This window comes from Larimichthys crocea, chromosome I, assembly GCF_000972845.2.
Source record: "Larimichthys crocea isolate SSNF chromosome I, L_crocea_2.0, whole genome shotgun sequence".
NCBI lineage: Eukaryota > Metazoa > Chordata > Actinopteri > Sciaenidae > Larimichthys > Larimichthys crocea.
Window position 1 is genome coordinate 20,547,512 of NC_040011.1, and position 13,331 is coordinate 20,560,842.

General features: G+C 43.4%; 1 protein-coding gene across 2 annotated transcripts; it reads right to left on the bottom strand.

Moving 5' to 3' along the window:
- Positions 1-1,435: 1,435 nt before the first annotated feature.
- On the bottom strand, positions 1,436-12,377 carry LOC104926064 (phosphatidylinositol 4-phosphate 5-kinase-like protein 1). Of its 2 annotated transcripts, XM_010739841.3 has the most exons (10): positions 12,320-12,377; positions 5,241-5,429; positions 5,102-5,152; positions 4,804-4,958; positions 4,558-4,682; positions 3,710-3,744; positions 3,565-3,620; positions 3,374-3,486; positions 3,074-3,236; positions 1,436-2,168 (listed from the first exon to the last, which is right to left on the bottom strand). In XM_010739841.3, exons 2-10 carry the CDS (start codon positions 5,427-5,429, stop codon positions 1,724-1,726), a joined length of 1,332 nt encoding a protein of 443 aa, XP_010738143.1. In that variant the 5' UTR covers positions 12,320-12,377; the 3' UTR covers positions 1,436-1,723. The 2 variants fall into 2 exon arrangements, with proteins under 2 accessions (XP_010738143.1, XP_027135718.1); XM_027279917.1 differs by lacking the exon at positions 12,320-12,377 and having other exon boundaries at positions 5,241-5,507.
- Between the last annotated feature and the right edge of the window lie 954 nt (positions 12,378-13,331).

Sequence of the window (13,331 nt, forward strand, 5' to 3'; positions counted from 1 at the left end):
CAGTGGACTGCGACTGTCTAAAACCTGATCCAATCACAAAATGGATGGAAGATATGTTTGGGAGATGGGGAAACATCCTACTGATAATTTCTGTAGGAATTGCTATTACTGTCCTGGTCACCTGTGGTGCTGTTGCATTCCATGAGAATTGATACAGAGATGAATTACTACTGCACTAACGAAACAACAATTGTTCTATCAGCCTGTCTCCACAGTTGATGAGTTTGGGAGGCATGAGATGAAGGACCAGGTGTCGGTAGATACGAGAATGAGGACGAGTACGAAGAATGGGTCCAGTTCAGCGAGTAGAAGAGTCAATCTACGCGCCCATGAGAGGAGAAACACCTACTGAGAATGACACACTGTTTAGTCTTTATTACACAGCACAATGAAGAACCTATAGAAAATCTGAAAGAAGTTATAGTGTTCCGATGTAATGTATGCTTAAGAGAGAAAGACTGATGGCAAATTGTATATACATTTAAAGGTTTTGTTTTTTTTTTCTCGTTTCAGGGACAACACCCGTAGGCAGGGAAAGAGGTCCAATGAGACGATCAGCCCGCTCTTATTTTTCTTTATTAGATTCATAAATGTACTAATACATTTGCTGTTACATCTATATTTTTACATTTAATGAGTGATTAAGCATACTGATATGATTGTAACAATTACTAACACAAATTATTAGCCGCTGGGGCAGCAGGGCCGTGTGGAGAATTTTCCTGTCTGGAAAGTAACAGTATGAAACAATAAGAATGTTAAAGAACTGCCAGACAGGTTTTTTGCTCTCACAATATTCATAATTATTTGAATCAATTATTTAACACTTGAATCAAATGGAAATGCAATGTGGTGTGGTGACATCACAGAGACAAAGGTATTTATACATAATATATATACAAATAAAAAATTATTTCAATTTGCGGCAGTATTGACGCATGGATTGACTCATGTGTCAACAGGGAGATGCAGGAGGTAATGGATTCCAAAAATACGTTAAAAAAAATTGTGCATCATGTTTAGTGTGTGGAAAACAGAATGTCCAAGGCAGATTCAGACCAAGACCAGGTAAAATGCCTAATGCTCAATATCCATTTCATACGATATGCATGGATTTCATTGAATTAAATAAATGTGAAAATAAAAAATATTGTCTAGTGATCATAGACTTATACTCAAAATGGATTGAAGTTATTCCAACCACACGAAATGATGCAATAACAGTAGCTAAAGCATTAGCAACACATATTGCACCAAGATTTGGATTTCCAGAAATCATATATTAGTGATAATGGACCCCCCGAGACTATGTAGAAGTTTTAGACTGTCAGATGAGCTGGCAGACAATTAGGTATTAAACATGATTTTGGCTGAGTTATTCACATGACATTCACTGGACCCCCCCCCCCCCCCCCCCCCCCCCCCCCCCGGACATTCAGCAGCTTTACAATATTGTCTGGCTGGCTCTGAAATGACAAAGAAGGCTACAACATCTATACAAACATGAAGACGTTCTCTATCAGCATCAGCACTCCTTCACTGGCTACACTCATCCCAGATGTCTACTGGGTGCATCTGGGTCACGTTCTGATTCGATCACTACTCCATCACATCTTCATCATGGGGCCACGTATCCATAAGACGTGTTTCAAAAGCACCTTCAGCAGTCGATTTCTGACAGCAGTCACTCATGCAACACTCATGAGTGATGTTTTCTGCATTGTCACTGAGTGCGGTCCTGTATCCACTGACAAAACCTGGGTGAATACTTGTCGGGGTGGACTGTGGAAAAGGCCCTGCCTGGGTAGCGGAGTCTTTTCCACAGGTTCTCCAGTCTTTTCTTCCAGCCATACACAGTAAAAATGTCAATAATGCCCACAAAGTAGCGATGGTTTGGGCCGTCTATGACATGAATAGCATTTTTGCAGTTGGGCAGTAGCCTGCGATGATGCTCATGGAACTCCTGCAGTTCTGAGTCAGTTCTGGTTTCTCTCACAGAGCAGTTCATCTCCTGGAGGGGGATCCCTTCACAAGAGCCCTCAGCTGCTGCCTGTGGCTTGCCTGACCCACATTTTGTCATATCTGGTACCACTTCACAGGTGTTTTTTTCCAGTAACGGAATGGTGGGAGGATCTGACTCTGTGGGACTGTCATCAAAGTCCAGAGATCTACAGGAAAGAACCGACAGAAAACAATCAGAGCAGCACATACTGAACATAATAATAATAATAAGCATATGGAGGGTGCTTTACAAATAAAAAGAAGGCAGTGTTTCTCGTGCCTGTGAAAAAAGAGAAGCCCAATTTACGTTTCTGTAAAGATCATAGAAATTTCCTGATAATTTGTACTTGCACTTATGTGTGGACATATTTTGAAAGTGTAATGTTTGTAATATGAGTACAGTTGTTTTTACTCACGTGGGCTGAGAACCACTGGTGAAAATGATGCTACTACAATCATGGCAAGTAATTCAAATTTGTTGGGGAGAAAACATTTACCTCATGGACATAAAGCGACTTTTTTATACAAACTTTGAAACCATCAGCTGTCTTCTGATGATGATTTAGCCTCAGGGGACAACGGTCAATGTTTCAGGGCTTACAGTGTAGCCAGCAGATAATGGATATCTGGGCCAAGAGTTTCCCTGTAGTCCATTTAGCAACTTGATACATGAGAATGACAAGGACACATATTGGCTAACCTCTACAAACAGATATCTGTATACAAAAGTGTACTAATACTAAGCCAGATCAAAAACTTCACACCACAAGAATAGTTTATCCCCAACTGCAGCTGGCCCCATCAGCAAGCAACTAAATATGTGCCATGCAAGAATGGAGAGCTTTACAGCTGAAGCAACGGTGACAGTCGGTCCATAGCTCTCACTCCATAGTTTGTACACAGACATTGTTCTCATCATCTAACTCTCAGCAAGAATGGGAAAAACTATATTTCCTTTAACAGCACATTCAATTTAAGAAAGCTGCTCACATGAAAAGCTTCTGTCTAGTCTTTAATGGACCAGCAAAGATGAAAATGTGTTGTATTGTACAGCAGTTATTTTTGCACTTACTTTGTGGTGCGAATCACAAGGTTTGCCAAAGAGCGTTTCCCTTCGAGCTCATCTCGGTGCAGAGGTTGATGGGCCAGCAGGAGACTGTAGTCCAGCACATTGAGCTCTCGAAGAAAGGCAGAATCTGCTTTCACTTGATTGGTAAACCAGGTTTTCTCTTGATCTACAGCAACCACATAAACATTTCCATTTAGGATTTTTTCACACTTGACCCTGATGAGGATAAGCAGTTACAGATAATGGATGGATGGACGTTTTTACAATTACAGCATGACTACATAGATGAAAGAGGATGCTTACCTAATGTGATGAGCTGCCCTTCAAAGTTATTGTCCTTCAGCACTTTTATGATTTGTTTCCCCCCTGTGTCAGGATTGGTCCATCGACCCACCTCACAGCCTTTAATGTCAAATCTGTGCAACAAAAATGTCACAGCTTCCATACACATCACAAATCTACACAACAAAACATGGGAAACATAGATACTCTACCTAATATTGATCCTCTCATCAGGGTAAAACACACTCTGCATCACGATGAAGTACTTCTGCAGTTCAGACAGACAAACATTGTAAGTTCCCGTACTGTTAGGATTGTGGATATATTGACCTGCTGCTTATCATATTGATAAAATACCTTTATTTCATTCGGAATAAGAATCCTGTGGACACCTGGAAGGCACAAAGAATGTGAGTTTTATCTGACGTTATTAAATCACAGGTGTATTTTTATAACCTAATAAAGTGACATTTTTAACACAAACAGAATGCATTTTTCTCATGATGAAGGACAAAACCTGCTTGAGGTGTTGCTATAAAAGCTGAGGAACCAACCTGAACTCGGTCTGAGGCCCAATGTGACAGTTACAGGTTGACTTTAAAGCTGGTAAGTTAATCGTTCCCCCTCTAGCGTGCCCCTCCAGTGGACTAACATGATAAGGTCCTCTCTAACATGCTGACTATAACTCTGACTTAACTGTTTCCACTATACATCCATCATGACTTTCTGCACACTGGGACTGTGACCTGTCCTGTACACGTGACATCCATTGCACGTCTGTCCGTCCTGGGAGAGGGATCCCTCCTCTGTGGCTCTTCCTGAGGTTTCTTCCACCTTTTTTCCCTGTTAAAGGTTTTTTGTGGGCAAGTTTTTCCTCACTGGAACCGAGGGTCTAAGGACAGAGGGTGTCACTCCCTGTACAGATTGTAAAGCCCTCTGAGGAAAATGTACTTTGCGACTTTGGGCTATACAAATAAATTTGATTTGATTTGATTTGACGAGATTTCACTCATCAAAATTGTAGATAACAGTTAGGTTCTTGTTGAGGCTGAATACAACGTAGTTTTGGATTTGCATCTCATTCCCTTTGGGTCTGTTTTACAGGTTAAAGTTAAGGCAGTGATTTCCAAATTTAGGAGGCATGGTAGAGGCTGGAAAAGGATGCTGTGTTGGGTGGACTAACAACAAAGCAAAGTTGTTCTTACCTAGAAACCTCACCATCAGTGAATGAGGGTGTTTCTCCAAGTGGTCCATGTATGCCTGCAGATTGGACAGGAGAAATTCGACCTCGCGTCTGCTCTGGGTCTTTAGGAAGAACCTCTTGTCATTCCTAAAAATAAGAACAAACTTATCACCAGACAGGAATATTTTGGGTTTATTAATTTAGTCTGGAATAAGGTAAAAGGTTAGTCAATGGAGGGTCTCTACATGTAACAAATGATTATGCTCACGTGACAAAGAAATCTGCCTTGCTCTTGGAGTTGCTGACAAACTGGAGGTAGCAGCCGCCCGAGCAGAGGGAGTTCATGTATTCCTCCTCTGTGATCTCCAGTGAACTCCTCAGTTTAGCAAACACTGATGCTGCAAACGTCTGCATCTCAAATCCCTGGAAGGGAAGGGTTACAATTCAGTTTTCATCCTGTTCATTTACTTGAACAAAATTCAAATGTATATATGATCATAATGGACAGCATTATCCAAGAAAAGAAGATCAAGCTTTAATGATTTCAGTTGGAAATGATTACTTGCCTCGTGGCTATGAGTTTCTTTTGCCTTGAAATGTTCAGCTGTGAGCGTATCCTGTGCACAAGTGTTTATGAGTGAATTTCTGTATTGTGTTTCATGTTTATAATGCAAACAGTGGCCTTATAATCAGAAGATTCCTCACTTGAACTGGTGTGTCCATAGTGGTCTGTATGGAGGTTTGCATGCCCTCTTTTATCATGGCTGTCAGTTGGTAGAACTCGTGCTCCGGGTTGATCTCAAACACGCCTAGCATCCTCCATCGCTGTCTCAACTGCCACCAGTGTCTTCGCCTGGCAGCTCTGGAGGCGCGAGCAGCTTTTCTCTGTGCCATCTGTGACACAGAGCAAAATTTAGAATGATGTTCAGCTGTAGTATCTGCATACATACAGTGGGCTCAACTGCCCACTGACAAAATGTTTTGGCCAGCAACTTCCAAGTGTTCAAAAACCAAAAAACCATGAACTGAGCTGAATGTTTTGATTGAGACCAGATTTTTTAAATGTATGTATGTATGTGTGTGTATATATATATATCTATTATATATATTATTCTATATATATATATAGATATACTATATATTATATTATATATATTGAGCACTGTGCTTTATTTATTTATTTATTGGGCCCTTTAATCCTCTTACATCACTTGGTTGCTCTTTAATTAATCTTACCTCATTTCAATCCCTCAGGAAAATTCAAATGTTTAATCTCATTTTAATCTCACTTTCCACTTTGATTGGCCGGTGAATGTGTTCATCTGCGCCGTACTCATTATTCTAAGAACTGAGGTTATGTTACATAACCAAACGTTCTTCCTCATAATATTCACTCGCTATGGGATATGGTAGCTCAAGTTAGGACTCCAGGACCGCGCTTGCCACGCACGGCCCTGACACGTCAAGCATGTAGAACTGGACAAAAGTCAGAGGCAAGGACCAACTTGCTGCTGAACAAATGTCCTGAACAGACACGCACGCTCGCCAGCGGCTGCAGTCCCCTGCTCGTATACACCAAAGTTATAGCCTCCACCACCCAGTGGGTGAGGCGCTGCTTTGTGACTGGCTTTCTCTTTCAGGGTTCAGCCCAGGAGACAAACAGCTGATCGCTCCTCCTGATGTTCTGTGTCCTGTCCATATAAGAGTGCACAGCTCGAACCGCACACAGCATGTGCGCTCGCTGCTCACCAGGAGACGTGGTGAACGCTGCGAGCTCCATCGGGGAACATGAACCCACCACCTTAGGTACCAAGACTGGGTTGGGCTTCAGAACCATCTGTGTATTCCCCGGGGTGAACTGAGCGCATGCAGGGTTCACAGAGAGCGCATGGATATAACTCACTTGCTTTGCAGAGGCGAGAGCCAGTAACAGCACTGTCTTAAGGGACAGGTGTTTGAGACTTGCTCCCAGCAATGGCTCAAATGGGGGGCCTTTAAGCCCCTCCAGAACATCACTAAATCCCACTGAGGTATTAGTGGTCTGGAGACAGGGAGAAGCCTGAGCGCGCGCCCTCATAAACCGGCACTCCAAAGGGTGTTTTGTTTTGCTGTTTTGTCCCCAAATCCTATATGGCAAGCTGCTACAGCTGCCAGATAAACCTTAACTGTGGAAAAGGGATGTGGCCTCATTCGAGACACCACCGCTCAAACACTCCCCACTTAGAGTCGTACAGAGACCTAGTGGATGGAGCTCTGGAGTTTTGTATAGTGTTAACCACACTCTGAGGAAGTCCAGCAGTGGTCAAATTGGACCAATCACAGTCAAGGCCCACAGTTGCAGTCGCTCCGGATGCGGATGGAACACCACCCTCTCTGAAGCCATCAGACCCAGCAGCCGAAGACACAGTCTGAACTGGACAGCCGAAGACACAGTCTGAACTGGACAGACCTGTGTCAACGGAAGTGCGTGAGGTAACCTTTTACTCAAGGTTTCATTCTCTCCTCTGAGAAGCGAGCAGTGAATGGCACGGAGCGCAGGGATAATCCCAGAAAGGATATCTCCTGCATCAGAGAGAGCTGGCTCTTCTCCGTATTTATCACAAAACCCAGGTGTTCCATGACAATGTGCGTGTGAACCCTGGCCTCCTGTTCTGACTGCGCCAACAGGAGCCAACCGTCCAAATATGTGGCCAGCCGTACGCCCGGGCATCTGAGCAGGGCCACAGCAGCCTCCGTGCACCCTATGAAAGCCCTCGGGCTGAGAGACAGGCCGAATGGGAGAACACGGTATTTGTAGCACACCCCCTGAAAGGCGTATCAGAGATATTGTCTGTGAGGGGGGTAAATGGGAATGTGGAAATACGCATCTCTCAGATCCACAGACGAAAACCAATCATTCGGTCTTAATAGTTGCAGCAGTGAATGTGTCAGCATCCTGAATTTGTATTTCCGCAGAAATTTGTTCAGAGCCTGCAGAATAGGGCGGATTCCTCCTCCCCGCTGTTTGGGAACAAGGAAATATCTGGAGTAAAAACCTGACAGACTCTGTTCGGGAGAAACGACAGAAACTGCTCTTTTTTCTAACAGAGAGAGGATTTCCTCCTGTAAGATTCGAGCTAATTCTCCCTGTGCTTGTGACTGTATTACACTGGAGAAACGGGGAGGGACAGCAGCGGATTGGAGCCTGTATCTCCGAGAAATCGTGCATAACACCCACGGTGAAGCTGAGGTTGCTTTCCAATTTTCCCACTTGAGAGAAAGAGAAGAAGCGTATTGCAGCCCCTGCTCTATCACAGGAGGTCCCGACAGCAGGGCTGTAGCGCCCCCCTGCAGTAGAGCCCCTGGGTATAATAACCTCTGACGCCCACAAACAAGCCAGAACAGTGGGCCTGCGTAATGGGGAACGGCAGGATGCTCGACCCGGAGAGAGGAAAGCTGTCAGGCCGCTCTCTTTTTCTCAGTCCCACCAGGATTTCGCGGGCCTTTTTTGAAATAGTTGCGGCCTAAAATGCCTGATGTTGCATGAGGTTTTCAAAAAAATTGCGGTGAAAGTTGCAGTGCTTTTTACATTTTTGTTGCGATTTTGTTGCGGGAAGAAGTGAAAGTTGCGATTCAACAGTCACGCCCAGGAGCGAGGGGGCCCCGTCCTTGGGGGCGAGCCCCAGAGAGGGTGCAGCGAGCACTAAGTCCACGGCCCCGGGAAGCGGCAAGGTCCAGGTGGGAGGGCGCTGTAAAGTTTGCGGCTCCTTCGCCTCCTTCCAAGCCGACCCAGAGCCAGTTCCCACGTGGGGATCCTCCCGCGCCATGCGGCCGTCCCTGACCCGCCGAGTTGAATCCCCCGGGCGGACTGCGCGGACCCCACCCGTTTACCTCTCAACGGTTTCACGCCCTCTTGAACTCTCTCTTCAAAGTTCTTTTCAACTTTCCCTTAAGGTACTTGTCGACTATCGGTCTCGTGCCGGTATTTAGCCTTAGATGGAGTTTACCACCCGCTTTGGGCTAAATGAACATTCAATTCATTGGCAACAGCTCTGGTGGACAGGGGGAGTCACTTGCCTTCATAGCGGGACCGGGTGGGTTCCGCTACTACAACCGGCCAGGGGACCTCCAGCTTCTCTGCCGCACGTTTCCTCCCTGTTGGTAGACTCGGGCAGCTTCAGCTTTTCATCCAGGGCTGGGGCCACGAAGGTGTCGTCTTCCTCCTCGTCCTCTGATATGAGGAACGAGGCATGATCGTCATCCTCTGTGCAGTCAATTTCCAGCACGTCTTCCTCGGGAAACGGGGGAGCTCGGAGCTGCTCGCACTGGGCGGCCCAGTCGTAGCCAGTCTCCAGAACTTCCCCGGCCATGTCCTTGTCTTCCTCCGCAGCTGCGCCTTGGTCAGTGGTGGGGAGAAACGGGTCACGGTCCGCAAGGCTAACTTGGCGGGCTAGCCTGCATCTGAGGCTCTTGACTGTGAACACTTTGCAGTGTGACCCCAGAATTTCAAGGGCTAACCTGGCGTGGTCAACCCCCAGGCAGGTACTGCACACCGGTTTTATTCCCGTAGCAACAGAGCCGAGACTCATCCGTGGAGGGGAGCTGAGATGAAATCCGCCGTGGAGGGGCTGGAAAAAATATTCACCAGTCCGGTCTGGTATGAACAGCAGAAGACAGAGCACAAAACTAGTGTCCGGTGACAGAAGCTCAGACATAAGATAAGCTCTCAGGTGAGAAGGTTTTGAATTGAGGGAATGTTATCTGCGCGCGCTATATATAGTAGATGGGACTACTGGGTGTGGCGCAGATGAACACCTTTTAACTGTGAGCGCAGAGACAGTTGATGAACTCCGTATAATTTCAACTGGAAAATCTCAAATGTCATGGATGCTGTTGCACCTATTAAAACTAAGATGACCTTGAGTAGACAGAGATCACCATGGAGGAACACTATGATGGTAAAGGCATTGAAAACAGAATGCAGGAAAGCAGAGCGTAAATGGAGAAAAACTAAACTCCAAATTCACCACGACCTCTACAAACAAAGTCTCAGTAATTTCAACCATGAGTTAATCAAGGCTAGACAGCAACACTTCTCTAAAATTATTAATAAAAACATCAACAACACTCGCACTCTGTTTGCTATAGTTGATAAGCTTACAAACCCCCCAAAAGAGATAGTTTCAGAACTCTCTTCAAAAGAAAAATGCAATGAATTTGCTCACTTTTTCAATGAAAAAATCAAATCTATAAGGTTAAATATCAACACAAATCTACAAAATGATAAAGTGACGCAATCCCTAAAACCGCCTAGGAATGAATCAACTGTGATGTCAGAATTTAATACAGTTGATCAAAAAAACATAGAAGAAACAGTTCAGCATCTTAAATCATCGACATGCTGTCTTGACACAATGCCATCTGACTTTTTTAAAGCTATTGTAAAATCTGTCCAAACAGATCTGCAGCAAATAATAAATTGCTCACTTCAATCAGGCACGTTTCCTAAACCCCTAAAAGTAGCTGCCATCAAGCCACTCTTAAAAAAGCGAACGCTGGATACTTTCAAGTTAACCAACTACAGACCTGTCTCAAATCTTCCTTTTATAGCCAAGATTGTTGAGAAAGTGGTTTTTAATCAACTCAGTAATTACTTGAACTCCAGTGGACTTTTTGACAAATTTCAATCAGGTTTTCGAGCTCACCACAGTACAGAAACAGCTCTTATTAGAGTGTTAAATGACATAAGGTTGAACACTGACTCAGGCAAAGTATCAGTTCTGGTCCTGCTGGATCTCAGTGCTGCGTTTGACACTGTGGATCACAGCATACTGCTGAACAGATTGGAAACATGGGCAGGACTCCGTGGAACAGTCCTAGAATGGTTCAGGTCCTACTTGGAGGAACGGAGTTATTTTGTGACCATTGGAAGTAATCAATCAGATCGAGTGGCTATGACATGTGGGGTTCCTCAGGGGTCAGTTCTTGGACCCCTTTTGTTCAGCCTATATATGCTGCCTTTGGGTCAAATTCTGCAGAATTCTAATGTCAACTATCATAGTTATGCAGATGACACACAGATATATCTTGCGCTGTCCCCAGATGACTGCAGTCCTATAGAGTCATTGTGTAACTGTCTAGAGCAAGTCAAAAATTGGATGAACCAAAATTTTCTTCAGTTAAATCAAGAAAAAACTGAGGTAATTGTTTTTGGCAATAAAGAGAAGAGGGTTGCTGTCAGTAAACACCTTGAGTTACTGTCTCTAGAAACTAAAGACCAAGTCCGAAACCTTGGCGTGTTGATAGACTCAGATCTGACCTTCAACAGTCACATAAAATCAGTCACCAAAACAGCCTTCTACCAACTTAAGAACATATCCAGAGTTAAGGGCTTTATGTCCCAAACAGATCAGGAGAAGCTGATCCATGCTTTCATCTCCAGTAGACTTGACTACTGTAATGGTCTTTTGACTGGACTCCCCCAAAAAAGTATCAAACAGCTGCAGCTCATTCAGAACGCAGCAGCTCGAGTTTTGACCAGAACAAAGAGATCAGAACACATCACCCCAGTTCTTAAGTCTTTACACTGGCTCCCAGTTAGCCACAGAATAGATTTTAAAGTTCTGCTACTAGTTTACAAATCACTGAATGGTTTAGGCCCACAATACATAAACGAAATGTTAGCAGAATATAGACCCAGTAGGGCTCTGAGATCTACTGACTCAGGTCAGATAGTGGAGCACAGAGTTCAAACCAGACACGGTGAAGCAGCATTTAGCAGTTATGCTGCTCACAACTGGAACAAACTACCAGCCCCAACTCTTAGCGCTTTTAAATCCAGGTTAAAAACTTTTCTATTTTCACGTGCTTATGACTGAGCTCTTTTAAAGAACTTTTAAAGAATTTTTAATCATAATCCAGTGATTCGTTTATTGTTTTCAAATTTGCTATTTTAATGATTTTAAATGACATTCTGATGTTTTTAATTAAATTTTCTTCTCGTTTTAATGTTTTATTTCTATTGCTATTGCTTCTCTTAATGTCAAATGTTTTTCCTTGCCTCTGTAAAGCACTATGAATTGCCTTGTGTATGAATTGTGCTATCCAAATAAACTTGCCTTGCCTTGCCTTACCAGCCAATCAAGATTGGCGGATTGAGATAAATGCTTCTATCAGGGCTGCAGGAGGCAAGGTGTTGCCAGGTTGGCTACACTGTGTGTTCAAACTAAATGTTTTGGCAGTAAAAACAAACCCTGTGGCTAAGTAAAATAGTCTTGCACTTCTGCTTCCACCACAACAGTCATCCTGACACTGCAGCTGCTGGTGTTTGAGTCTGTCAGAGGCTCCTGGATGTGATGAACCTGGAGGGGAAGCTGTTTATAGACATTCAGAATGAGCTTATGTCATCTGATTAGGAAAAGAGTGGATTCTTTGTCTACTTTGGACACTACATGTGCCGATTGAAAAGAATGTTTCTTCAGTGTTTTTCAAATACAAGTTGATTCTCGTGCACTTAATGTTTTTCAGAATTCCATATGTACAGACAAACAAACATAAACAGAAGAACATATTAATCCTCCTATAAGAGGATTTAAAACAGCCAGACTTGTTGATAAAGATAACTGCCCACTTTTGTCAGCACTACTCCATGTCACATCTGCCAGTGTACAGTATGCTGTTCCATCTAACAAAGCAAAGGTCATAAGCTCATAACCTGAAATATGATATGATTAATCTTGTCTCTATGTGATGCTGAAAAGTATCACCATATATCACACATAAACATATATACAGGCAGCTCTTACCTCGGGTTCTTGCTTGGACTATGCCGTAAAACACAGGAAATGCTTCACACACTGTCTTCGTATGCGGTGTGTCTCAAATAGTCTTGTCTTTGAGAATATTATCCCCTCCCATTCTAAACTGTAGCCTACCACATTCCAGGCAGGTTATGCAAGTTCTGCAGGGTGTGCCACACACGGAAAAATGTGTGTGGCATACGTGTGCTTCTTCTTCAATGTACCTCAAAGAGCAAACCCCCGAGGAAAGCAACCAGATTTGTTAAACAAAACTTGTCCTGTAGGAAAGTATCATCTACTGGTGCTGGTGGCATGTTCACTCTTTTGTTCACCACAGGGCAAATACACCACATAAAAAAATATTGTTACATTCAGTCAACCTGATACATTACATACATTCAATATGGAAATATATTCAGGTCGTTCTGGATGCAGTGAGAGAAGTCACTTTAAAGATGCAAACTAAAAGCATAATACATTTAAAAACGTTTATGATGTGTGTAGCCTACGTTCTGTAGAACTAAGTACCACCAGTGGTTAAACTGGCTTCTGTAAGGAGGAGGAGCCAATTCACATATTGGTAACTTATTTAGCCTACATTTCACCATCAATCTACACTGCAATTTGGTAAACTTATTCACAATATACACCATCAATTCACATAGTAACAATATTTATTTTCATCTCATCAATTTACACTGTTATTTGCATTACTTATTTACATCTCACACCATAAATTAACATAGTTACTTACATCTCACACCATAAATCTGCATCAATCAAATCAATTTTTTGCTAAACTTTCTTACATGTCACAACATCAAACCAAATATCAGTCATTACAATTAATTCAACTTTCCACATAGGACTTAGATCTCTTATCTTCTGCCTCTCCTGTCTTTGTCTACATGCTATATAGTCTGCTGACCACCGCATGTACACTAGTAACAATATCAGGGCCGCTGCTAGCCAGTTTGGTGCCCTAAGCGTAATTGCTTTGTGGTGCCCCCCCTTGCTT

What these genes read in the sequence shown, in the direction of transcription:
- LOC104926064 (XM_027279917.1), bottom strand. Translation starts at nt 5,483, where the DNA reads ATGTATGCAGATACTACAGCTGAACATCATTCTAAATTTTGCTCTGTG. An exon ending in CTATGGACACACCAGTTCAA is followed by an intron (nt 5,153 to 5,240) that starts GTGAGGAATCTT and finishes ACTTGTGCACAG; the next exon opens with GATACGCTCACAGCTGAACA. An exon ending in CTTGTGATTCGCACCACAAA is followed by an intron (nt 2,169 to 3,073) that starts GTAAGTGCAAAA and finishes TCTTTCCTGTAG; the next exon opens with ATCTCTGGACTTTGATGACA.